At 38.7% G+C, this 27790-nt stretch overlaps 1 protein-coding gene across 4 annotated transcripts in view; it reads right to left on the bottom strand.

Annotated features, from left to right (window-relative positions):
* The window catches only part of arhgef10 (Rho guanine nucleotide exchange factor (GEF) 10), a 50578-nt gene that overhangs the window by 6641 nt on the left and 16147 nt on the right, over nucleotides 1-27790 (bottom strand). For 2 of the 4 annotated variants that reach the window (XM_086095253.1, XM_086095255.1), the window contains 19 exons: nucleotides 27570-27681; nucleotides 26361-26473; nucleotides 26208-26285; nucleotides 25950-26129; nucleotides 25607-25723; nucleotides 25401-25493; nucleotides 24948-25118; nucleotides 23116-23261; nucleotides 22346-22524; nucleotides 19383-19498; nucleotides 18249-18376; nucleotides 17140-17243; nucleotides 16903-17024; nucleotides 16142-16228; nucleotides 14257-14483; nucleotides 13447-13604; nucleotides 8798-8940; nucleotides 7662-7836; nucleotides 1772-1894 (listed from right to left, as the gene is read on the bottom strand). In XM_086095253.1, the coding sequence (XP_085951379.1) occupies nucleotides 1772-1894; nucleotides 7662-7836; nucleotides 8798-8940; nucleotides 13447-13604; nucleotides 14257-14483; nucleotides 16142-16228; nucleotides 16903-17024; nucleotides 17140-17243; nucleotides 18249-18376; nucleotides 19383-19498; nucleotides 22346-22524; nucleotides 23116-23261; nucleotides 24948-25118; nucleotides 25401-25493; nucleotides 25607-25723; nucleotides 25950-26129; nucleotides 26208-26285; nucleotides 26361-26473; nucleotides 27570-27681 (2572 nt within the window). The remainder of the gene's footprint in view (nucleotides 1-1771; nucleotides 1895-7661; nucleotides 7837-8797; nucleotides 8941-13446; nucleotides 13605-14256; nucleotides 14484-16141; nucleotides 16229-16902; nucleotides 17025-17139; nucleotides 17244-18248; nucleotides 18377-19382; nucleotides 19499-22345; nucleotides 22525-23115; nucleotides 23262-24947; nucleotides 25119-25400; nucleotides 25494-25606; nucleotides 25724-25949; nucleotides 26130-26207; nucleotides 26286-26360; nucleotides 26474-27569; nucleotides 27682-27790) is intronic. The other 2 variants (XM_086095254.1, XM_086095256.1) reach the window with 1 other exon arrangement.

The following is a 27790-nucleotide window of genomic DNA, read 5'->3' as shown; positions in this document are numbered from 1 at the left end:
AGATCGCACCGGGACAAATGAGGTATCAAACGATGCGGCTCGATCTGACTCGGTGCGCTATTATTTTTATAAGAATTCCCAGTTACCATGGCGACGCTATTCCCAAAAAACTCCCAAATAAAAGTCCCATAGGAATGAATGGGAAAAGGAAAGACAAAATCACACATCAAGCACCTTTTTCAAAGAGACGCTGCGCGCGCATACGTTAACCGATTGATATGAAAATTAGCTCATTTTGTTGGAATTTTTGTCATCTTTAACTCAGTGTCAAAAAAAAAATTAAGGAATGAAAGCTCTTCCCCCTGTGCGGGTTCAAAGACAGTGAGTGTAATCGCCACTCTGATACCCAATTAAGGCTTCAGTGACGGGAACCAAAAAATATATTTCCAAAAGTTTCACTTCAACTCGTCACCATGGCCACAATCTTTGCTCACTAGACATCAAATTCGCACATTTTGTAGCCACAAGCCTCTGCTTTCTGAAGAACTAATTTTTATTTGGCTAAGGTGTCATTTAGTACCTTTATTTTCACTTTAAGCGAGGAGAAGTCGCACATTTTTGATCTCTTTTCAATGTAATTTTCGCCGATTTTCCCTCTTCATTTTCGATCAATCATAAGTTTTCAACCTGCTCTCATTTGGTCATTTTTCATCCGATTAAAAAACTGAGAACATGCTCGCGTTCCCCAAACCCTTGCCGTTCTAACGAGCCATGTCTGGAATCTGCATCTTCAACCGTTAAGTCGCGAGAGGCTTTTGTTTGAGGTGAGCGTAATCCTATACAAATCAATGGAGTGTTGGTGCGTGACGTCTCCTCACAACTTAAAATCAAATGTGTGTGCGTGAATGTGCATGTTTTATAAAGGGGCAGTGAGATACTGTTAATTATGGTAGATTCCACATTTCTTGACCGATTTCAATGGTTTGAATTTTAAACTGTTCAGCTCATTGAAATGTTACTTAAAATCAAATGTGTGTGCGTGAATGTGCATGTTTCTTAAAGGGGCAGTAAGATACTTTATTTGATCTTGATTATGGTTAACTTCCACATTTCTTGACCGATTTCAATGGTTGAAAGTTTAAACTGTTCAGCTCATTGAAAAGAGTTAGCAGGCCCATTCAAAATTTCCGCGGGAATTTTTCTAGTTACAATTGTTAACTTGTGATTAATTGTAAATTAATTGCATACTTTATCTGTTCTATATGTACAATAAAATATATTTTTCAAATTTTTTCATACTTGTTAATTAAAAAAAAAAAAGTAGACCAATATGGTTACCAAATACAAAAGGGGTTGTATCTTTTAGTTCACTGAAACGGTAATTTTATAGAAAGTAATTAATTCAAGTTATTTGAAGCTAAAAAGTAGACAGTTATAAGTAGTGTGAAACGATTGATTCACAGATTTGTGTTGAGGCAATGTTCTGCTACTAGGTGGCATTAGTGTTTCATGTTGGACGCTGGTGAAAGGAACAGTACATTTTTAACAGTACTGTTTATGGCATTTCACATTATGCTGGCATTAACTAGTGGACTTTCAAAATATCAAATTTTAATTCTCTTTTGTTTAATGGGTAATTAGTAAACTATCAATAATAGTGATTGTTTGAACACTTTTCTTAAAAGTATTGTGCAGGCAGGCGTGCCTAAAGTTACGGCTAGCTTTGCTCTTCATCGTATGCATTAGCCCGGGTGTTATTTGTTCCCACATAATGTAAACACCTACACACCTACCTATGTCTACAAATCTCAATATTCTCAAACTGTGTTACCTGTGACCTTAGGGATACCCTGTAGTCTGGGGACGGAGAGGGCCACAGTGACGCCCAGGTTGGTTCCGACGAGCAGCATACCGTGGCAAACCAGCAAACTGCTCACTGACACTCTCTGGCTCCCTGGAGAGAAAACGCAAGGAGGGTTGAGAGACCGGATTCGAGATCTCACAACTAAGAGTCACACATGCTAAAAAATTGCCCGGATACTTTTGTCCAAATAAGTGTTTCGTGAATCTCCAATGAAAAAGAAGCCACTTGAGCAGGCTATATAAAACGTTATTCGATGAAGGTGAGTCTGTATATTTCTGCAGCGATGAGGTTTAGCCATCTCCAAGGCAACGCCGACCAGATCCTGAATAAATGTAGCTCTTTTCAAGCCTCGCTTGCACAAAGGAACACAAGAGTGTTACATAACAGGATGACTGATGCGTAATACTGTAATTAAGCAACAAGCGGTGCCTCTATGCAGGCGAGCTTGTGGCAGAACAATGTCACCTGTTTGAATCTTGCTCACAAATATCAGTGGAACGCACAATAACTCGTGTTTACAGTTCTGTTCATGAAGGAAGGCAATCAAGTTGACAGGTTGTGGGAGTTGGAATTTGACACATTACAGATATGAGAGCTTTGTCAGGACTACAAATATCTATGATCCTAAGAAAAAAAAAAGGGAAAAAAAGGTTGACTGGTGCGGGGCAAGGCTGTCATGTCAACAGCTTGACTTGAATTTCCTCCCTCACGCTAATCTTCTTTGGCTGCAGAAAAAATGGTTTCCAGTCCCTGTGTTGGACCACCCCCCCCCCCCCCCCCCTCCTCTGACTAGAGGTGACCCCTTACACGGGACACGCCACCACTCTGGTATTGCTCAGGTACGGTCTAAAGCCTAACTGAGGACTGACAATCTTGGCCACATGTGCTTCTAATGAAGGCCCACAGTGAGCAGAAAAACAACATTGCTGGTTGAGGGGGTTTGGTCAACTTTCATAATATTTGGAGTTCCCCACCCAGAGGGTGAACTAAAATAAATCCAGAGTGAACATCCACACGATGCTGATCCTACAGGGAGCAACACTTTGATCCGCACTTAGCCCTGACAAGCAACAGCAGGAGGGAGGACTAAATATCACACAGCACCAGCAATTCATTCGCACTAAGAATAACAGCACCGTGCGCGCAATTGTGCTTCTCCTCTATGGTTGGAGAAGAGAGCATTCTTCGGGATTAGCCGTAGACTTTTAAACTGATAAAGTGCTCTGTGTCTTCCGTTAATATGTCGATTTTCACTTTTTAAATCAGGGGGACTGTGGCTCCATTTTGACCAAGTGCTACAGTTGGGTTTAGTACCACCTAGGTTACCATTGAGACCTGCTTTCACCGAGTCTAAAATTTATTCCACTTTGTTACCAAATTGCCAGAAACGGCGGGGGGCGTGCTCAAATTCACAAACACGCTAAATTAGACTTGCCCCAGAATGAAAATGAAGATGCACCCGTTTTTAGCCCGAACGCAGTCTACGGTAGACGAGACTTGTGCCGGCGTGCAGATCTGTAAAATGGGAACCCAAGAATCATAATTGATCGTAGATAAGAAATAATAGTAATGTAAATAACAAGCCAGTGGTATACTTTATTGGCCCCTCCTCTGATGTTTGTCTCATTAAAACATGCATGGCTGCCTTTTTAGGTCACACAGCATTAGACAAAAAGGCACACCCTGCAACCCGACTGACTGCCACCATCATCTTGCTTTCTTACAAACATACTGTACAACAACGCCAGCAAAAACAACCAAAAACGGGTTCATGCTACTGCACAGTACAAAAAAAAATACCAACTACTATTACATAGAATTGCTCTCAAATAGGAGCTGCACTTAACAAGGCTTAAGCATGAAAATGGCTGCTATTACAGCATATTATGCCAAGGCGCTACAAAGAACCATCAGACAGAAATGAAGGTGAGTAGTGTAATTGTTCCAACATGTTTGAACATGAGAAGGGCAAATTTAAAAAATGCTTCTGGGTGAAGCCATCACATAAACGAAAAACACCCCAATTTTCCTGATATTACTCGTATGTATTCTGTTCACACGCAAAAATCATGTCAACATTATTTGATTTTATCGTATTGTGGAACCTTGAAGCATGAGCATAATACATACCGGGACACAAGATTACCAAGATTTGTTATTATTTAGAATCAGAGGTGGCAAATCCAGGTCCAGAAAGTAAAAACTCTACTACAGTTTGGCTTTAGCCCCGGGTGCTAGCTAGCTAGCTAGCTCCCTAGCTAGCTCCCATGGTGCTTGTTTACCTTTTAGCTAGCTACCTAGCTAGCTCCCATGGTGCTTGTTTACCTTTTAGGGAGCTAGCTAGATAGATAGCATCAGGGGCTTAAGCCAAACTGTGGCAGGGTTTTTACTTTCTGGACCTGGATTTGACACCTCTGTTTAGAATCTAGTCTTCCAATAACAAATAATGGAAATGGAGTGAATGTCAATGCAATGGCTATGAAAATATACATCAAGGTTTGTGGCATAAGTTATTTGTGATCCATTTTTATTTTCATTGCCTATTTTATTTTTTTTATTTTTCGTCAGGGTCAGCAATATTTTGCAAAAATACCCAATTAGGACATTAACGATATAAACAAATAAGCCGCTTTGCCCCCCATTTTTTTTTTTAAGCGCATCTGTGACCTTACCTGACTTGAACTTTCTCAATGTGACTGTGCATTCTTTGTGTGCATACGTTTAATATATCATAATAACCTGAAAAGAAATTACAAACATTTTACAAAGGGATCTAATAAAAGACCTGGGTTCGAATCTGATGCAATGACGGAACCCTGCTTGAGATGCTTGCTGAATTTGAGTCAATTTCCACATGGGACAAACCCTTTTGGGTCTTTTGGAGGTATCAAGTCTGTCTACTAACTTGCGTTGAACCCAGTTCCAAATCAAAAACACATTACTGTTTCTCTTGCAGCCAACTTTGTACTCTAATTACACCAAAGATGATGCACAGGCAGCACATTTCCTCGTCTAATTCCGGCCTACGGTAACAACTTGTGGTGATAAATCCCCTGGAGAGCATTCTGGAAAAGTCTCGATAAGAATAAACCTGCAGGAGCAGAAACCAGCTTTCTGCTTCACTTACAGAAACAGAGTATTGTTGACTAGTTATGCAAAAAATAAAAAATAAAATAAAAAAATAACACAAGGAATTTGGTCTCTGATAGCATGAGCTACCGCTTTTCTCATTCATACGTCTCTGAAGAAGAGGCTACCAATTTGTAAGTGTCTATCACAGGGAGGTCACACCACTAGATCAGGTGAACACACTTCAACAAAGTCTCAATTTTCCACTTCAGTCCATTTTCTTACCAGTCAGCTTTTTTCGCTTTTGGTTCTGTATTCACCGCCCAAGTAATTGCATACCACCTCCTCAAATCTATGCACTTCATGGCTTGGGATTGGACTTTCATGTCCTATTAAATGCTGCAGGACGTGAAAGAAATGCCAGATGTGCAAAATGAGCACCTGGAAACTGCATTCTTCTTTCAGCCAAATAGTTGTAAATGTTTCTGTCATCTTGTGGCAAAAGAAAGGCGGACGAGGGATTGAAGAACAAAACTGTAAGCAACCACGGCACGCATATAAGATGGCAGCCAACATGACTAAATGTCACTCACTTTCATCACAAGACAAAAGACAGTAAGACGCACATGCGGACTTTCCAGACACATCTCATCTCCCCGATTGCGTTCATTCTTTTAGGCTGCGTGTTTTTGGGTCAAGGCTGATGTAACACAGCGGATTAAAAGATCCAAAGTAGCAGCCAGCTTCTCTGATGACTTCAGCATGGGACATTTACCGTGCTGACGTTTAATTTGATTTGCACTCAACGTTGTCAGCAACACTTTGCGGCAGAGTTGTGAGGACAAGAATGATTCGGGAATTTTCTCCCAATAAAACAGCATCGGCATTTAAAGAGATATCAAGCTTGTGACCCATTGTTCACCTTTTTTTTGCTGACTGGATGAGCCAATAATTACAGCTTTACAAGCACAGAGTAAAAGAGAGCCATTATGGTCAAATGACAAAGTATTTAAATTGCTCTTTAAACAGAAACCTTTGCTCACATCATAACAACCACCATTTACTGGTAATTCTATATTTGGTTTGGGAAATGGAAATTTGAAGAATTAAAACGTGCTCAGCAATGTATTATGATGATTGTTTCCAATTGTGAAAGAGGGTTTTTAAGTTTCTGATTCTTCCTAAGACATACACCTATCTAAAAAACAATGTATTAAAGATTAATGTTTAACATTTGTAACAAAAAAGCAATGCCTGTATTCGTCTGGTCTCCAATTAGGCAGACGGGGCTAAATTATGTGAGAAAATGGTCCAATATACAATTACAAATAATTTTTTCATCACCATCAACTATAATATTGTCTGAAGATCCAGAGAATCTATGGAAATCTCTGCACGCACGCGGCAGGCTGATAACCAACAGTGAACACCCATGACCTTGGATCCACTAAAAACTAGCATCATTGTGTAAATGGTATTGCCACATGGGCTAAGGAACACAGAAACCCGTTGTCAGTTAACACAGCTCGTCGCTACATCTACAAATGCAAGTTAAAACTCGAACATGCATAGCGAAAACAATATCAATATCAACAACACCCCGAAACGCCGTTGGCTTCTCTGTGTCCAATCTCACCTGAGAGTGACGCAAAGTGGAAAAGTGTTCCATGATCCGACAAGTCCACATTCCAATTATTATTATTATTTTTGGTAAATGTTTGTTACGGATGTCATGTCCTCCAGGCCAAAGAGGAAAACATATCAAGACTGCTATCAGCGCAAGTTCAAAAGCCAGCGCCTGTGATGGTATATATAGTGTAGGGTTAAAAAATAAAATTAAAATTATAATAATATCGAATCGATTTTTTTTCCCGAGCCTGCTATCGATTCATAAAATGAATTGATTATTTTAAATGTGGGGTCTTAAGTTTTCACTCAGAAATAAACCCTTCATAAACACTGGATGTATACACATGAAATCTTTCTCAATAAACACCTCTGGGCTTCTATTAACTCATTCACTGCCATTGATGGCTATAGACGTCAAAAATTAATTTGAACTATTTCTATTAGTTTAACTTTTTTATTTTTTTATTTAATTTTTTATGAAAACCTAGAAAAAAAGAATATTGTACATTTATAACAGATATAAAATTTGTGATTAATTGTGAGTCAACTATTGAAGTCATGCGATTAATTACGATTACAAATTTTAATCATCTGACGCCCCTAATTTTTTTGTTTTATAATTAGGGCGTCAGGCGATTACAATTTTTAATTGTAATTGATCACATGACTTAACTAACGATTAATCATACATTTTATATCTGTTCTAAATGCACAATATTTTTTTTCTAGGTTTTCATACTCTTGTTAACAAAAGTGAAGAAAAAAAAAGTTAAACTAATAGAAATAGTTAAAATTATTTTTTGACGTCTATAGCAGTCAATGGCAGTGAACGAGTTAATGTGTGGTGGTGATTTTGCCATCAATTAGCAAATTATTGTATTCTTTACTTGTTCAGTGTTTGGACTGAAGGGGTCGTAGAAACATGAGGTCACTGTCCATGAACGCATCAGCATTTGAAAAACGTATGCATGTCGAAAAAAATGATTGATATTTGAAGAAAAATTAGAAAAAAAGTCTTGTGCTGCTCTTTTTCTTAATCTTTCGACACTTTTTTCCCCCTTAGTGTCACATTTTTGAAAATCGGTAAGGCTCAAAATTCCCTTCAAGTTTCTTCAGGCCTAATAATGGTTCATATTCACCGTAAATGATGCTATCTTACCAGGCAATATATTGTTGACAGGTGTTGCAACATTAATGTCCTGCAGGTGCTCCAGGGTCTCCGTGTGAAAGAGGCGCAAGGTGGACCCTGAGCTGAAGGCAATCCAGATGCCCACGCCAGCCACCACCATGTGGGACACCACCATACCTTCCTCCTGATGCGCCTCCAGTTGCCTCTGGGTGGGGGAAATAAAAACAGGCGAGAGGGCAATTAGGAGGTGCATAAAAATAAAGAAAAAAATAAATTAATAATAAAATAAAATAAAATAAATACATCTGGATTTGACTAAGTATTTAAGTACTAAATTCAAACATGGATCATTAATAATAATAATAATAATATTTCTTAAGACTTCAAATGTGGGTATAAAAGATTTGCAAGCTTTAAATGCGTAAAAAATAAATTCACATTCAGGAATCCAATAAACCAGGCATTTGCTACGGCAGAAGTTACACAACTCACCGCACATTGCACTACACGTAGGCGGAGTTACATTTAGTCAAGCGGTTTCCATTCACAAGCACCTGGGGAGCAACATGCTACTAAATAGGTGTCTTACAATCAAGCATGAAACGTGTGTTAATTGATAAACGATGTAAACACGAGAACTCAATTACTTGTATACGTTTCAGCCTGTGCGACTGGATCAAGTCCAATTCCTCAGTGGCACACGGAATAAGAGCAAAGATAGGCAGGTGGTCCAACATAATGAGCTTAATGAGGCTAAACAGATTATGAGAGTGCATGTCAGTGGGACGGACGGGGGACTATTTCTGGTCCCATGGCAGGTGCATCCATTTTTGAAACGAGGGCACACACATTCTTAGCCATATTCCAGGATATGGAAAGAGGAAGACAAATATTAGTATTATTATTGTCACATGACACTTGAAATGTGTATTTTTTAATCAATTCTGCCCTTTTCGTGTAACTTTTTAATAGGCCACACTTTCCCACAGACTTAAGGAGATGATTTGGGCTGCCATTATGTCTTCCACTTGAGTGTGCTTCCTGTGTGATTTGCACAGGCAGTCTTGGACAGATAAGACAAAAATAGGCACTTTTTTCTTACCCCTCACAAAGATTAACAAAAAAAAAAAAAAAGAACCGACTTGACCTCTTTTTGCAGTACCTACCTCCACACAGTGCGTCTGTGTGCTAATGATGAAGACCTGCCCACCCGATGAAGCCCAGAGGTGCTCTTCCACAGCCAGCATGGCTTTGATCGGCAAGACTCCCAGCTTCACCACTGTGGGCTTATCGCTGATCCATAACCCATCTGGAATGCACAGTGACAGATCAATATTACATTCAAATATGGAGTTATGTACATTCACGGCAACCTTTGCACTTGTACTACCGCACGGCTCATTGCGAGCTCACAATAAAGGTCCTTCTTCTTGAACTTTATCGAGGTTATGTTGACACCGTGCCTTTATAGATGTCACCTATAAAGGTCATTTGCATCAAGAACACTTCTAATACTGGCGGAGAGGCCATCGATGGGTTTCATAGCCTTCGCGATGAATATCTATGAAGATAGATGTGCTGTGAAGCATTAGTCATAGCAAATGCTCCATCCTGCTCGCACCTCCTACACACGCAGCTCTCTCCGTGTGCCTGGCACCCGCAGTGGCAGCTCCGCACAGATCAAACACTGCATGCAGAGCACATAGGGAAAAAAAATATATATTCTTAACTCATTTACTGCCATTGACGGCTATAAATGCCAAAATTTCATTTTAACTATTTCAATTAGTTAAAAATAAATTCCACTTTTGTTAACAAGGAGTATGAAAACCTAGAAAAAATGTTTTATTGTACATTTATAACAGATAGAAAATTTGTGATTAATCGTGAGTTAACTATTGAAGTCGTGCGATTAATCACAATTAAAAATTGTAATCGCCTGACGTGATTTGAAAAAATTTGGGGCGTTAATTTTTTTTAATCGTAATTAATCACCTGAATTCACTTGTTAACTCACGATTAATCACAAATTTGATATCTGTTCTAAATGTACAATAAAAAAAAAATCGAGGTTTTCATACTCTGGTTAACAAAAGTGGGAAAATATGTTAAACTAATAGAAATAGTTCAAATGAATTTTTGACGTCTATAGCCGTCAATGGCAGTGAATGAGTTAAAATAGACTAAGGCCAGTTTGGTGTTCCAGCATTATTGCCCATCTACAGTGGACTTTGGTGTTGCACAACCTACATACAGTGATGGTGCCATGCCCATCAAACACTAATAAGATTAATATTTGGAGTTTTCTAATTCAAAGTGAATGCCCTCTGACCAGACACATGGCCCATGCATAATGTAAAAACAACAAAACGCACTGCACCCTAAAAAGAGAATTGTTGAACCAATTTAAGATTAAACAGAGAATAAAATTGCTTCAAGTGGTAACGCACGATTGAATTAAGTTAATACAAAGTGAATATATTAAGTCTAATAAACTCAATTAATTATGAACTCATAATTAATTCAACTTAATATATTCACTTTGGATTAACTTAATTCAATCATGTGTTACCACTTGAAATAATTGTATTAAGTTGCTGTTAACAATTCTCAGTTTAATCTTAAATTGGTTCAACAATTCTCTTTTTAGAGTGTGCTGTAGCTGATACAATCATCAATAGTCTTCTTTAAGTGACTTCACAGGTATAATTATTCAGTTATTTCATTTCCTCCCACTTTAACTCATTTTGTTGTCAAGTCTTTAGAGTGAGCGTCACAAAATCAATTGTCAATTTGAAGTTTTGTATCTCAGAGTATTTACATTTGGAGGCTCCCGTGTATTTTCATTCATCCCCCTCAACCGTCGTAAAAATATTTATCCATATAGGTATAGATTTTTTGGACAGTCTGTCATAATCGAAATAAAATAAATTAAATTAAAAACAATAATATATAATAAAAATAATAAGATAAAGATAAATAATATTTAAATAAATAAAATAAATAAGTAATTTAATACTTTTAAATACACCAGTAACATTTTTTGGATTAACTATAATATACAATATCAAAATGCGTCTCCAGTGTGCATTACTCAGCAAGAAGGGCACAGAGTCCAAAAATTGAAGTTCTGTTCCTCCAGATGCCACCCTCGATTTGCCTAATCTCAACCAGGAAGTGAACAGGGCCTCACCAACAGTGTTTGTTCAAGGGGAGGCACAGAGGCAGCTATTGAAGAAGGGAAGGAGAGGAGGAGAGGTGCCACGCTGGGAGAGATTTCCCTCAGAAGAGCAGTACACCAATGACTGCGAAAGCAGAAGTAATCTCACACTATGGTGGCTAGGTGGAATTGGCATTCCAGCAACGCCCTTGCTATATTATTTTTACAGATCTTCATTCAGAAAGAGTAAATGAAAAAGGATTGAGGCATGCCGGAAAAACACAAAAATAAAAAAAGTGCTAACTTGCAGTCTTATATAAGTTCTCATTGGTCCCTTCATGACTGAGTCAACTGAAACGAACTTAATATGCTGTTCACGCGTGCATGTGTATAAACAAACTATCAAAACAGAATATTTGTTTCATTTGACAACAGTGCTACCAACATAAAAAATAAAAAAAAACTTATTCTCGCTCATAACCAACCATAAAGCAAAAGCAAGCAGGGCAGACTGACGATGACTGACCAGCATCACATACAAAGAATTCCAGAGCAAGAAGAAGAAGAATGCAAAGCAGTGTCACTGTCACTTCAGCACTTTTTTGATGTCTTGTCCCAATTTATTGTTTGAGCAGCGTGACAGCACTCCGCAGAGGAATGGAGGCTGCTTGTGTTCTTGTTTCTGCACAGAAGCTTTGCTTTAAGATATAATGAATCGGTGTGAGCTATCAATAATTGATTAGCTGATCATTAGGAATTCTTAAGTTTGGATCAGCAAGGTTGTCTTGAAAAACTGCAGGCATATGTGGCAGCATCTATTCAGGGGCACAGTTTTTTTCCCTTCACTAGTTTCTTGTGCGAAACAGGCTGCCAAAGAAGTGGGAAAATGATCAATTTAACTAAGTTAGTTGTAGTTTAACTACATATTTTAATTTGAGCTTTAGCTTTGGGCTTCATGTTCTGCTCCACTTAAAAAATTTTACCAAGTCAGTTGTTAAAATGTTCTTAACTCATTTGCTCCCAAAAAACGTATAAATACGTTCTACTTTAAATGTTTTAAGTCTTCCAAAGACATATTTCTACGTTTGTTTATGCTAGAGCATACAGGACGCATTGATGCAGCTTCTCAACTGCAAAGAATGGTTGAAGAAATGGTAGTTATTACACAAATGGCCAACAGGTGGCAGCAGAGCACAGGAAATGAACCAGGACCATGTTGAAAAAACCCTCAATTACTCAGAATTCTAAATAGATTTGTGAATAATGATGAAACTTAGCTATATTCCAATGCTAAATGCTACAAAACTGAAACAGATAGAAATATACTTTTTTTTTCCTGATGAAAGAAGAGACTTTAATCTTTCTTTTGGTAAGTTTCATGTTTTTATAGCAATAGAACACAATATTCTGTGGGCCTTGCAAAATCAGTCAAAATCCAGTAAAACAGTGAAAGGGATTGTTTTAGTGAAAAAGGCTGCGAGTGAATGAGTTGCTACAGTGACCCAAGCAACCGTTATCCCACATGCGTCAAAATTTTAGCATGAAGCGTCACATTTCAGCAAAAGAGTTCCTCCAGGGATGAAATCAGGCTGAGAGGGTAAAAGGCCAAAAAAAATGATTTTTCAGCTATGTCAAACCCTAACAGAGACTTACTGTGATGTTTTCTAATTAGCAGGGATGTCAAATCCAGGTCCAGAAAGTAAAAAACCCTGCCACAGTTTGGCGTAGCCCCTTGTGCTAGCTAGCTAGCGCCCTAACTGGTAACGAGCACCCAGGGAGCTAGCGAGCTAGCACATGGAGCCAAAGCCAAACTCTGGCAGGGTTTTTACTTTCTTGACCTGGATTTGACACCTCTGATGAAAAAGGGAAGAAAAAAAATATGTGTCAAGCAAAGCAAGTTGTGTCAGTGTGAGCACGATTTTTCACACAGACAGCTAACAGATGAGCTTTGCAGAAGAAAGTCGCTGGAAACTAAGCTGAGACATCTGATTTGAGTCATGTGAAGACAACTTGAGAAATGTCTGACTGTAGTTACTAAAACAAATGGTGCATTTGGCATAGAAGTACTTGAAGCAATGATATCTTTTGCTTGACTAAATAACATGCACATCATTATGAAAAATGTACGTGAATACAGAGAAAACCAGAGCGAATGTATGAAAGCCATGTAGCAGATGGAACAAAACAGAGAATGGCACAGACTGTGGGAAGAGAGTCCAGCTTGGATCCTTTCCTCTCTCTGCGTATGTCTGGAAGCGAGGACATTAAATAGGTCACCTCTTTCAGAACGACTTCTCCCAGACAACCAAGCAAATGGAAACGGGACCACAACACAGAAGAAAGCTTGACCCGTGATCGCTCGATGCACAGTGAGCCTCTCATTTCCTAACACCGACTGAAAGCGCCACCAACTTAGCAACACTGCACTGATTATTGGTGTTATGGTTGAAACTGACATCCATTCAGGTCAGGCTCAGACTAAATAGTCCGGCAAATGGTGCTCTCGCTTACACCGTTTTAAAACACGTTTCAATTTTCTAAGTGAATATGTTTCTGTTTGACACAATAACAGTGACTTTACTATGATTAGCCTCATTTGGGCCATTTCATAGGGTCAACAAACATTGCATGAAGCCAACCCACTGAGAGACATACCTTGTGATTTGGAGTAGATGGCCACAGAGCCGCTGACCAGGCCAGCATACAAACAGAGTTTCATGTAAGCCAAACTCGTGACGGTGGATTTGTCAGGGGTGAAGAACTGCTGCAGGCGCACTTTCTTGGACCGCTGGCTGCTTTTATAAACAATAATGCTAAAAAAAAGAAAAAGAAGAAGCAGACGCAGTACTTTAGTTTCAAGTTAGATTTTTGACATTTTTATTACTTATGATCATGTCAGAGGGCTATTCGTTTTAAAACAAAAGTTGGAATGCGGTGTGGTGTAACACTATACTGCACTTACAGAAATATTTCAAGCCTAACTTAAAGGATCTTTGCGTGATGTAAAAAAAAGCTTTAACATGACCTTTTTAAATGGCACAATGCACCTTCGTTAATTATGTGGGTTTTTTTCACGTGACAAGTAAAAGGTGACAGTTTGTTGCCCATGTTATTAGCACTTATTTTCAAAAGTATACAATTTATTTAAACAAATCTCTGAATAATACCATTCCAGAAATTTTAACCAGTGTTGGATTTTAACCTTGTTGGAAAGACGCTAATCTGTGAGAAGCACTGCAGCAAGTGTATAGCACATCTGCCTCACAGTTCTGATGTTCGGGTTCAAATCTTGGCTCTAGTCTCCCTGTGTGGCCTGTAATAATGCCCAAAGTCAGGTAAGATCGGCTCTAGCACACCCGCAACCCTAATAAGGAGAAGCGGTATCAAAAACGGATGGTGTTAGCTCATGCTAAATGACACATTAGACAATGTATGGGGACACGTGACTTAAGTATTTTATATTACCTGCCCTCCTCCATGCCCAGGCAGACAGTGGGTGTAACACTGGCTTTGGACAGCAAGATCTGGTCGTTTTGTTGGACTTTGTCATCATTCTCCGGAAACTCTTCTGATGGGACGTAGGCCATGCACAGGATACGAGACTCCACATTAAAGCACTCCGTCACCTTTGGGTTGCAGCTCTGCATGGCAACGATGGCTATTTGGCCCATCTGGTTGGTGCAACTTGCAACCTGCAATGTGAGTGCAATGTGCTTACATAGGAGCATTTAGGATGTTTTAATTGCGCTCATAAAACTATTCAGCAAGCCAAGACTGGTGAGGACGCAAAAGCAAAGAAAAGAAAAGTACAGCAAATAATTAAAAGTACATAAGGACCGAAAATAGAAATCTCAAAAACATTGCGTTATGCTAAAAACAACACAGCTGTAACAACTTAAACAACACAATCTACACTGCAAAAAATTTAATCTTAAAATATTATTTCTTAAATTTAACCTAAATTTGCTTATTTTGATTTGACAAGTTATTTTTTACTTAAAATGAAATTGTCAGGCAAGATCATTGTGCTTATTTTAAGATACTTACTACTTAATTATCTTATTTGATCAAGCAGTCTTGGCATTGAGTGTTAACAGGCAGTTTTAAGTACTGTGAGGATTAAAACAAGCATTTCCCACATTTTAAGATGACAACTAACCAACATCAAAGACCCTGAACTGGGCTTTCATGAGTTTTCTTATTTTAAGATTTGGCATAATCTAGTAATAAGATCAATGGGGAAAAAAATACAAGTATGAAACCCGACGAGTGCAATATGGTTCATTTCGTTCTATTTACTAAGGTCATTTTTCCTTTTTTCAGTACCAGCTCAGTGGTAGAGTGCTTACCCTCAGACTTGAAGGTTGTGGGTTCAATTCCTGGCTAGGTCATGACAAAGAAAATGGGACCTGTTACCTCCCCGTCTGACACTGAAGCTAAGTTATCCAAGCATATAAAAAATATAAAAAAAACTCATGTATTTTAAGAAAATAGTTCTATTTATTACAGCTTGAAAAAAGTCGACATTAATTGTTTTTAGTCTATTCTGTCATTTGGCAGATTTGGTTTATATATAATTATTGAACATAATGTCATGTAGGTATTGAATTTATTTTTATTTTTTTAAATGCAGCAAATTAGTTTAAGGGGACGCTAAATAACCATACAACAAAAACACATGCTCTGAAATAACACTGAAAAGAGAATGAAAAACATCTTGATTGTGAATCTCTGATTCCATGGCATGTGTGATTAATTGACTAGATGCCACGGACTTCCGTAAAACACACAGCAATAATGTTTCCGATTACTGTTGGCCGCGTCCCAATACTGGCTTACCACCTCCCTCATGAAATAAATCACATTAATGACAACTAATGTGGACAAATATTGCACGCACATCATCGCGCCGCGTGACAAACGCGCCCGTCGGCACAAATGTCATTGCAGTATAAAAGGCTACATAAAACTATTCGTGCGAGTATTGGGACGCAGCCAATGACGTCATAACCGGACGCGGAAACAAAGTTGATGGGTGATAACCCGGAAATCGGAAGTCCCGCCTCCTCCGTGGCATATAGTCCATTGAAGTGTAGTCAACTGCTGTAAGTTAAAGGATGAGAGACTAGATGCTGAGCAACCTTCAGCAGCTGCTCGACCCATTCAACAAATAGTATATTAAATCAAGTTATTAGTTCAAAAGTACTTGAGTTTTTGAATAGTGCTGAAGTGGGTACTATCTAAAATAATGTAAATAGATTAAATATGATATATAATTAAATTATTTAATTATACAAATACATTATATATGATAAATTAATATCTAAAAGATGGTGGAAAGACATCTTACCCAGACACAACCGTGGCCCAGAACAGGAGTGTCTGCTGTGCTCTCGGTATTGATGTAGGGCTCCGGGTTGTGAACCGCACACTCCACCTGACACAGAGATGGAGAAAGCATGGAGCATTATACAGAGTTACAGGATAATTCATTAGAAATGGTAACAAAATAAAATAAAGGGGATCTGGTCAACACAAAAATATACAGTAGACTGAGTTGAATGCCCCTAAAAGGGATAAGTAGCTATCGACAGTGGCCGACCGTTAATAGGGAACTAGAAATGAGAAGAATAGCAAATTGCCATTATTTTCATGCAATTTTAAGGAATACTATCTTGGGATATATACTCTAGGTGTTTCTTCAAGTTGAAGTGTAAACTTTAAATTATTTAAACCCACACAAACCGAAGCAATTGTGGCACTAGCAGTATTTTCACTTCTGTGTTACTTATATACTTATATTTTGGATATTAATGATGGCAGTCATTAATTTTTCTCTTGCATATCAATTGTATGTGCTACAAACAGGACAATATTAATTATATTGGCAGCTTTTCTGCTATTTTTGGCCACAAGCGGTGAATAAAAATTGGTAGGCAAATACTGCCAAAGTGAGTCAATACAAGCAGGCACGTCAATAGCTCGACACACAATCTGGGACGCAGACTTTTGTCAGTCTGTCTGAAAATAAATACATTTTCTTTCAGGGTAGTGTAATACTTTTATAGCAATATGCACAAAGCTTCTGCCCACAGCAAACACCTGTCTCACCTTGAACTCTTGCAGTTTAGACATGACCACGGGCATCAGTTTGAGCAAGAGAGGGTGTTTCTGCTTTTTGAGTTGATTTCCATCATCTTCTGCAAACAGCCAGCCCTGAAGATTGTCTTCCTCTAATATAAAATACACACACACAGGATGCTTAACAGTCCTGCTTATACTTGAAACGGGACAATAATTGTGAAACACACACAGGGAAGCAATTTACAGCCTGGTAGTGGACTGTACCTAGAGCCAGTTTGGCCATTTGCAAGTTGCTGATCCATGACTGTTTGATGGCTGGGTTGAGAGTATTGAACACTGCACTGAAGTATGTGGCTTTGCCCAATCTGCTGACAAAGAGAGGACCATAAAAAAATAAAAATGTTGCAGCTTTGACTTTTTTGCATTTTCCCAAAAAAAACAAGCACTATTTTCCAAGCATAATCTCACTAGGTAATAGGGGTGTTAGAAAAAATAGATTCAGCAAAATATCGCGATATTACAGCGCGCAATTCTCGAATCGATTCGATATGCGGTCGAATCGATTTTTAAACATCAATTTTTTATGGGAATATTCAACAAAACGTCTTACTTCGGGTTAGGATTCACACATTAAGCATGGAAGAATGTTATATTCATGGAACATTAAGCCTTAATATTTTATTTCAGTGCTGTTCAAACATGAAACAGACTGCAACCTGAATTTTCAGATAAATAAATACATTTTCATACAAATCTTACAGTTTACTGATTAGTATTTTCTAAATTTGAGTAAAAACAAACAAACACAATAATCAATTTATAGATTCGCATCAGGATTAATCGGTATCGAATCGAATCAAATCGTGACCTATGAATCAAATCGCCAGGTACTAGGCAACTCACACCCCTACGAGCTGAAATAATGAGAATGATAAAAAAATAAAAGCCAGAAGGCTAATAAGACAGTTAAGGAGAATGCAAAAAAAAAGGCAAAAACAAGGTGCACGACTGCACGTGCACAACATCCAGGCTTTATCAGTGCATGTGTAAATGTGACATCAGCCTTCATGTTGGGAAACAGCTGCTGCACTAGTTGGCCTTTAGTAAAAGATGGACGTTTCCTCGCTTGCGATTCATATCTCCGATTAGTGTTAATGGAGGAACACGTTCATCCAAGTGTGCTCTAATGCTCTCTCTCCTACAGCTATGAACATGGAGTGAGCGTAGATAAAGGAAAAGGGGTAAACACGGGGTAAAGGCAAAGGGAAAAAATGACCACTCAAAATATGTTGTTGCCTATGCATGTGAAGGGCAACCAAACTGTTGAGGAATGTAGTTGCAATAAAAAAAACGGGGGAAAAAACTGAACTGACTTGTCTTGTTTGCCAGGCAGCTGAAGCTGGATCCTGCATCGGTCAGCTGCCCTAATCTCTTCTTCCTTCTTCAGAATCAGCCTCTGGAGACCCGATAGCCAGTCCTGGGCCACAGTGGGGTTCACATTCTAAACAAGCAGAGTGGATTTTAAAAAGCCAGAAGCAGAGAGAAGAGTGATTAATAGTAAAGGAAAAATTAACCATTTCTAAAATATTGTTCACTAACCAAATGATAGGCTACATTGCTACTCAATACAGGGAAAACACATTACTTAACTTTTGTAGCAAACAATAGTTGAAGATTTCTGAATATAGACAACAACAACACTGTGCAGAGTCAAAAAATGTATCACAAACAAATATCTTAAGTTGTTCCCATGCCCTGCACACTTGGAAAACTTAAATAATGTAATATCTTAGTTGAAGATAAAGAAGACCAATTTAGTATATGTTCTTAAATTGTATTTATTATATGTTATTAATGTACTGATTTTTTATTTATTTTTACATGTATCTGGTGTTAATATTTTTTATTTATTTACGTATTCACTTATCTACTTATGATATATATTAATTCATTTACTTAGTGTTATTTTGTTTTACCGGTCTTTACTCCATGCACAGCACTTTGTATGCAACGAGGGTTGTTTTAAAGTGCTTGCTAATGTTCTTATTTAAATAAAAACCTTAGGACAATTTTTTTTTACTAAAATTAGAAAACTTGCACACAAAAAGAACTGTTTATACAAAAATGAACCAAAGAGAGTTAAATGTATTTTGGTCCCATCAAATAATGAACTAGCATTGCTGCTGGTTTAACTCCTTCTGTGTCATTGGATGAGTTTTAAATAAAGTCATTTGATGACACCAATGTCTTAATCTTTCACTCCATGTAGCAATTTGGAAAACTATCATTAGAATCTGTGTCATTTAGCATATTAAATTTGATGTCAAGAGACACAGCCTCTTTTAATTAGTATGTCCCAATTAACATACACACATGGGAAATGCTTCCCTAGGAGCTTAACAGGTACTGTTACCTCAGTTTGGGCAGTACTGGCGAGAGAAAAAAAAAACCCTACATGATACTGATTTCAGCTTTGGCACCCGGTCACGGTGTAATGACAAAGCTACCTGGTAGTTGCCTTTGAGGCTGCCGATCAGTCCAGAGATCTGGCTGACCAGGCTGAGGTCATGGATTAGGTTCTGCAGATCCTGGTACAGCTGACCTGGGCCCATGTAGAGTTTGTCTACACAGAAGCAAAGGTGACACAGAGTATTCCGTAAAAGAGAGCATTCCCAAGACAAATGCAGCACAGAGAGCGAAGGAGATCAATAAAGGGTCCGTTTCTCACAGTAATGGCCGCAAGCTCTGCAAACTGGGCATGGCTCAGAGCAGGCACCATAAACATTTTCACACCGTCATCCGGATGGCTTTAAGCATTGCCTTTTTTGGAGTAAAAAACACATTGTCGAGGCAATATTGCCGGTCAGTTTAATTTCCAACTGTCAACTTAAAATGAATTAATACAAAATAACAACCCTGAATGGTTATTATATTCAAAAACTGGCAAACTATTAGAATCAGAGTATTATCTTGATTGCAGTGGTTTGGTGAGTAGCCCATTACCGGTAATCTTTACTGTGGATGTTGACAATGTCATTCAAATTATGATCTATATGAATATTTTTTTGCATGAACGACTGATAAACGAAAATCCAAGAAGGCACTATGCTCTTTTGTTAGTTATTTACAAAAGAAGCTGTTTGTGATTTTCATGGCTCAACTATTAGAATAAAACAACACAATGGGCTTGAATTCAGGTCAGGAATTCAGGCAGAAAGGCTGAATAAACCCTCCATGAATGATATGCGGCGTGTCATGTCAGAAGCGTGTTCTATAACGGCCCATTTGAATTCAGTCAAATCAGGTGCCTGCCAAACCAGAGTGCTTTTTACTGAACACGTGTTTCATTATCTAGTCCCATTTTGGTCACTCAGATGTTATTTGTCTTTAAATAGTATCAAAGTTTTTTTTAAACATGTGCTATCAATTAGTGTAAATTAAAAATAAGTTTATACTTCATTAACATTTTTCACAAGCAAACACAGCTACAGTATTTGAATTAATACATCTAGAACCTCTGACTGAGGTGTAGTCATTAAAATAACTCTGCTCGTTAAATTGCCCATTCACTGCTGAACTGTGATTGTGATGGCTTGTGAAATTAGTGTCCAACTCATGAATGACTCTTTGTGAGAGAGCCAGCATTTTCAAACAAAACAGGCCAAGAGGCGCATCCTCAAAATGTTCACACGAGAGCCACACCAGCAATTAGACAAACCCTAAAACAAGCAAAATGGCGCTGCAAGGGGGCACATAACACCATGTCTCATCATCTTAAATCTTGGCTCTGACCTGGACTTTGCATGTAAAGTGCTCCCTGTGTTGGTTTGCGTTTTCTGTGAGTAATCCAAGCTTGCTCCCATGATTATACCACATCAGAGATGGCAAATCCAAGTCCAAAAAGTAAGAACCCTGCCACAGTTTGGCTTTAGCCCCTGATGCTAGCTAGCAGGTAAATGAGCACCATGGGAGCTAGCTAGGAAACTAGCTAGCTAGCACCTATGAGCTAAAGCCAAACTGTGGCAGGGTTTTTACTTTCTGGACCTGAATTTTCCACCTCTGTCCCACATACATGTTAGGTTACTTGGTAGACTCTAAATTGTCCATCAGTTTAAATATCAGTGTGAGTCTTAGATATTATTTGAATAGATTAACTGGTTAGGGAATGAATGCATCGAACTGACTGACAGACTAAAATTGCAAGGCGCATGTTTTCCTTTACTGATTTGTCTTTGTCATATGAATTACAGTATATATTAAGAGCAAGACAACTTACAATTTAATAGGGGGGGAATCCATCCAATAATTCTTTCCGGAACATGTCAAAGTAAGGAGATCAAAATATTGTCGCCTGGCTTGAAGTACAAACACAGTTATATCAGGGCAAGAGAAAGCTGCCATTCTGCCAGTTGGAACCTTGTGAATGCCCTTCAATCAGACCAGATATTACGGAGGTCTGTTTCTGCCATCTGTTACACAAACTCATCTACTGGCTGGACAGTTTTTTTCAGCTCAGTGACGAAACAGAGACTGGTGACTAAACATGAGATAGATTATATTGTCATTAGTTATTTAGCACTTGTTCTATAGTGGATATGAAGAGCCGTGTGGTGGTTGAAAAACATTGTATATGCAAACATGTGAGCACCGAGCAGAGTACATCATCTCAACATTTTGACCCCAGGAACAGTCCGGCGTCCAAACACAGTAATGAGGTTGATGTCGTGTCTCATTAGACTGATCTGGGCCTTTAAAGCAAAGCCAAACCCCCAATGGAATACTTTAATCATCTTTAGCTGCAGACCGGAAGTGATGTCGCAGATGCAGTTGCGCCTAGCCCGCTGCTTATGAATTGTGTGGTTTGATAGCTTTTGAGAGTGGATTTAATCATTCAATCCTATGTACACCATGTCTGAGATGCAGCAGTCATCAAAGTAAATGTAGCATAAAATAAAGTGTTGTAGATCTAACTTCTTGATGTGAATGAGATCCATAAAAAGAAATCCAGATTATTAATTTTTTGATTATATACTAAACAGTAGCTTTTAAAAGACAACAAAGTTTTGACATCTTGGGCTTAGTTCCCCTTTAAAGTGGCAGAGTGGTCATCTGTGACAGGAATAAGCAAGCGTTTCCACTGACATCATTTGACTGGACAGCTAACAGTCTTGAGGACTGAAAGGGGAAACTATGCACTCAGTTGGCGGGATAAACCGTTGGTTAATTTTGGAGACATCTGTAAATTCCAGGCAAACGACAACAGTGGGAGATAACTTGAAGATTTTCATCTACAAGTCAAGGTGAAAGCTATGGGCTTATTTTGGCTTCTCTATGAAGCAATCAATCACAGACCAACTGACCAGATGTTGCTGGCTGGTTGTCCCAAAACTCAGAGCCCCAAAAGGTGTCAATATTCATAACCACTGTGAACTCTGTTACACAAAGTCAATGAGTAGACAAGCAGACATACTCGGCTTTGCGTTGATGACCACTTTCTCCCCAGAATGGGAGGCAGGGTAGCGGGTGGTGTCGGGAACGTCCTCACTTGATCCAAATTCCAGCGCTTCTACAAAGCTCAAAGGAACACTCCACTTTAGAAGAAACCGCTGGTCAAATGGGGCAACACCACTGCTACTGCCATCTTGGCACCTGGCAAGAAAAGATCATGGTTTAAAAAAACGGAGTTGTAACATGAATTAAAAAAAAAATTTTTTTAACTACCTCAAATAACTTTTATTGCAAATCAATGTGGCTTTTGCTGTGGCCTTAAAAAGGTAACTTCATAAATGCACAGTTTCACCTTGGCAAGTACAACTCTCATATCATGCCCGAAACAAAGTCATTTTCATGTTCTTAGATTTTAGGAGAACTACTGCATTAGTGTGAGCCACACAATTAGAGTTCTCCTTTATTTATGTCAAAACTCAAATGGTACACTGGCTACCACCTATGCTTCTAAACACAAACACAAAGTACTTCTAAACACAAACACAAAGTATATCACTCACACTGACACAGAGTGGTTAGCATCTCTCTTTACACTTTTACTGCTACTACATTATACTACTAAAATTGTAGCACAACTGAAATACACAAAAGCCAAAACCGAATACTAAACAACACATTTCTATGAAAATGTAATTACAAAGGGAAAAACAGTACATCGGTACCCATGCACAGGAGAAGATGTAATTTAAGGGTGAGCGTTGTCATGGTTTACAGTAGTTTGTGGTCACTGACCGAATGTTGGGTGTGGCACACATGAGAACATCGTTGAGTAGGAAAAGCCGCCGCTCCTTTGTTTTGATGACTTCACCGCGCTCATTGTAGACAGTCTCCACCATGTCGTCTGAGCGGATCAGGTAGCGGCTACCGTTGCTCAGAAGCTAACAGGATAAAAATGAGGAAAAAAAGTCTTCTTGAGTTGTTGTTATTTTCTTTCATAATAAATGTACAGTGACGCAAAGGTTAATAAGCAAACCAAATTTTATTCCTAATCCTTTGATAAGCTTTCATTTATAAAAAGCGAGATGCATGCAAAGTCATTAGAGATCATGAATTCCAAAACATTCTACATGTAAATTACTGTATACTCGACAAAAATACAAGTGCAACACTTTGGTTTTTGCTCCTATTTCTTATGAGATGAACTCAAAGATCTAAAACTTCTTCTACAAACACAATATCACCGTTTCACTCAAATATTGTTCACAAACCAGCCTAAATGTGCAATAGTGAGCACTTCTCCTTTGCCAAGATAATCCATCCCACCTCACAGGTGTGCCATATCAATTTGCTGATTATTAGGCACCATGATTAGTGTACAGGTGTGCCTTAGACTACGTTCACACAAAAGCCAGTTTCAATGTATCCTCACAAATTTCTTACCGTTTAAGCCATTCGACCACATGACGGCGCGATTTCGGAGCTTAACACCGTTCACTTTTGAAACCGGGCTCCAGCATGGAAAGATTTCAATACGCGCCCCGTACGCGTCCGTCTGGACACCATATGCAGGATACGCCTCCAGTGATGACGTAATGGTCGCAGCTCGATGACGACGCATTGTCGCAGATTGATGACGTATGTGTGCCAATTCTCGCATGTCTGCGCGCGAACCGTCAGTCTGTCAACAACAATGGCAGATAGCCGTATCGTAGTCGTTTTGCGCAGCCTCCTTAGCTTGCTTATGCTTTTACAGCAAAATATTTTGCTTCTTTATTCCCACGTTCAACAAGAGGTGTTGTACTCGAATCACCCGCCATTGTCACTTCTCCTGTGTTTGTCTTTTTCATGTTGTTTTGATACACGCAAAGCCATGTTTGTTCTGTAGATTGCAATAAAGTTAGAAAAAAAAAGTGTTCTTCTTCTATGCTTTCTGTTAACTCCCTGTGGCTGCGCTACAGCGCCACTCCAGACTTGGCATATACATTACAGCCGTTAAACGTCCTCAGCGTCTTCTTTTGGACACACGCAAATCTTGAAATGCTTCTGTGTGTACGAGATTTGTTTGAGGAACGAAAGCCGGCTTTGCGTCCGTCTGGACGGGGCCTTATTGTGGGCAGTATAAGGCACACCTGTTCACTAATCATGGTGCCTAATCAGCATCTTGATATGGCACACCTGTGAGGTGGGATGGATCATCTTGGCAAAGGAGAAATGCTCACTATCACAGATTTAGACTGGTTTGTGAACAATATTTGAGAGAAATGGTGATATTTTGTATGTGGAAGAAGTTTTAAATCTTTGAGTTCACCTCGTAAAAAAATAGTAGCAAAAACAAAAATGTTGCGTTTATATTTTTGTTGAGTATATATATATATATATATATATATATATATATATATATATATATGGAAAAAAATATCTGAGATGCCATAACTGGTAGCTTTAGATATATAAAATTATACATTCAAGGTGGTTTTGATCGCAATTGTTACATTAAGCCATATGCTAGCTCCTATTTGGAATAAAATCAAGCAAAAATAAAAAGTCAAACTCATTTAAAGATAATATGTAGCGGTAAGCAAAAAGACAAAACTACACCCTAACAGTGCACACCATGTACAAACCTTGTTGAGGTAGCGTTCATTCATAGCCTTTGCAATGTGACGAATCTCGCAGCGCTGGTCAGCTTCTCTCTTCTTTTCATTGAGCTTCTCAGCCAGGGTCTCAAGTTCTGTTAAGGCCATCTGCAGGGGCAGGCGGTCTGCATGGCCCACTGGTGTGTTTTTGAGCATGTCCTGGTGAGAAGCCAGGCAAAAAGCACACTCTTAAGTGACTCCGATTTCAGTTCAAATGCAAGAAGCTTGGCGTCCTCATTGCATGTAATCAGGGTGCTAATATGTCACAATTCTTTAAAAAGAGTAGAAGTGAAGGAAGAAACATTTCACACTCCATGCATGCATTTATTGCCCGTCCTTGATGTGAGTGCATTGAATCCGTGCTTGTATTCATGAGTAAAACCCTCCACCTGCTGGTGACTACGCATACAACACTTGAAAACAACACTTTCGTTGACATACCTGGAGGAGCAGAATGAACTGGGGAAACCTCTGGATTGGTTTCATCATCAAGCCATATAAAGTCATCCTGTCACTGCTTGTCTCTTGACGATGCTGGAATTAATACAAAAGAAATTATAAACATCCACGTATTAGGTACGTTTGAGGTGTCAAAAAAATTTAACCATCGAAATGATAGATATTTTAAGTTATATCTATTATCCAACCTTTAGAAATTCCAGGAAGCCAGGTTTTGATGCACACGTTTTTCTCACGACGGACATTGCCGTACTGAAGTTGTTCACATACTCACTGTAGGCATCCAGCACCATTGACTTTGAGAACTGTTTGGAGGGGGGGGGGGGACACAAAGCAATGCTTACATTAGCAAATAAGTGTTTCTTCCTTCTTCCTGTGTCCTCCCTTTCCTGGTGGATATTATTGCAACTCAGGGTGGAAGAACCAGGGAATATTCTTAAGGAAGAACACTGCTCCCATAATAATATAATAATAATAATGTTTGTTGCAACAGAAATATTTGTTAATTGTCTTTCTCGAATCCAAGCTTACCGAGGCTACAAAGACATCACCAATCATCGCCAAGCTGTCCCACTCTGCAACTCGACTGGCCAGAGCGATCTGGAACAGGAAGTGGCACTGCAGGATCTCTCGCACTCGATAAAAGGTCATCTTCAGTTTCCTGTCGCTCAGTAACCTTGGCTCAATCTGGGACAAGGGCTTTTCATATTGCTGATGAGGCAAATCATTTTAAATGTAATAAGCTGCATGACACAACGCAATCTAATTGCTGCTTCTGTACTGGTATACCTCTAATATTCTCTTCAATGCGTCAAGATAGTTCTTCTCACTCTCCAGTATCGAGTCCAATATACATCGTCTCACCAGCTGTAGGGGGATAGTTATTATCATTTGAAAATGTATCGCTTTACAAAAATAGGAACTAAATGACATTTTACTTACTTGTTGCTGTGAAAGCCCTTCTGGGGCTGGACCCAAAATTGGCTCAACGTTGAAGCAATCCACTTCAATGAAGAATTCGGACTCCTCATCTTCAAAACAGGTAGACTTCCTCTCTAAATCATAATTATGTCAAAGAAAAAAAAATGTATTTGATTTGAAAAGAACGAATTACATAATTGACGAGCCAGAGAGAAATCCTGTAAAATGTGTTACAAATTGTAATTACATTTTATTTGGCCAATTTTGCCAACTTAAAGCCAGGGAAAAGTCAACTCAAAAAATGTCTTTGCTATAAGGTTCTATGAAGCTCCACTAGTCTAAACACCGCATGATGATTAATATTGCATTTGTGGAATAAAGCAGACAAATCCACCCGTTATTATCCACCTCAGAGGGCAACCATTTTTCTTCTCGCCGACAACTGGTAACGATCAATCATAGCTCAGCTTGCTAACGTCACATGAACAAACTCAGAAAACAGGTGAGCCGTGATTGCTGCTTAATTCATATGCCCATATGCAATATTAATCAGAATACCATATTTAGACTAGTGGGGGCACATACAACAAAATAATGCAAAGAAAATTTGGGGGTTGACTTCTTCTTGAGGACAAATGTTATGCTTTTACTTCCTCATAATGAGGTGTGTGAAGGGTCCATCTTGAACGAGCCACTTAAAGGGGAAGTCGACCATAAACATTTCTTGACAATAATATGTTATATGTAACCTCCCTAGTCTAAACATGACATTCTGATTAATATTACATTTATGGAATATGAGTTATTCTGCAAAATTCTGCCATTTTTATCCATACCCGAGGGGCGGCCATTTTGCCACTTGCTGTCGACTGAAGATGACATCACAGTTGCTGAGGGCTGTTTTCTGAAGATGCTCACCTGTTTTCTGAAGATGAGCTGTAATTGGTTGTTACCTGAAACTTAAGCAACTGTGATGTCATTTTCACTCGACAGCAAGTGGCAAAATGGCTGCCTTCTGATAATGATGAAAACTTCTAGATTTTGATGCTTAACTCATATTCCACTAACGCAATATTAACCAGAAAACCATATTTACTTAGACTAGTGGGGCTGCGCATAGAAGATATTATTGTCAAAAAATGTTGGGGTTGGTTGACTTCAAGAGTGTGATTACTTTGATGCTGCATACAAGATTAAACTACTGTATATTCCTTTTTACATTTGACATACCATTACAGAAAGACTTTGTTTTGATGAAACAACGTCCCTTCTTAACTGCAGCCTTGGTTTTCTCAAGGCCATCTTTGGTCCCTTCTTTAGCTGCTTTCACCAACTTTTGCATCTGAAAATGGGGCAAAAACATAATGAGCCTTTGTTTTTGTTTTTTTTACCTTTAATGGTATACTTTCCTTCCAAACTGATGACTGTCCTTCAAAAGCGGAGTACACATA

This window comes from Leptonotus elevatus, chromosome 14 (genome assembly GCF_054856555.1).
Source record: "Leptonotus elevatus isolate MCC_2025b chromosome 14, RoL_Lele_1.0, whole genome shotgun sequence".
Classification (NCBI taxonomy): Eukaryota; Metazoa; Chordata; class Actinopteri; order Syngnathiformes; family Syngnathidae; genus Leptonotus; species Leptonotus elevatus.
The sequence above is the reverse complement of the archived record's forward strand: the minus strand, read 5'-3'. Positions and strand labels throughout refer to the sequence as shown.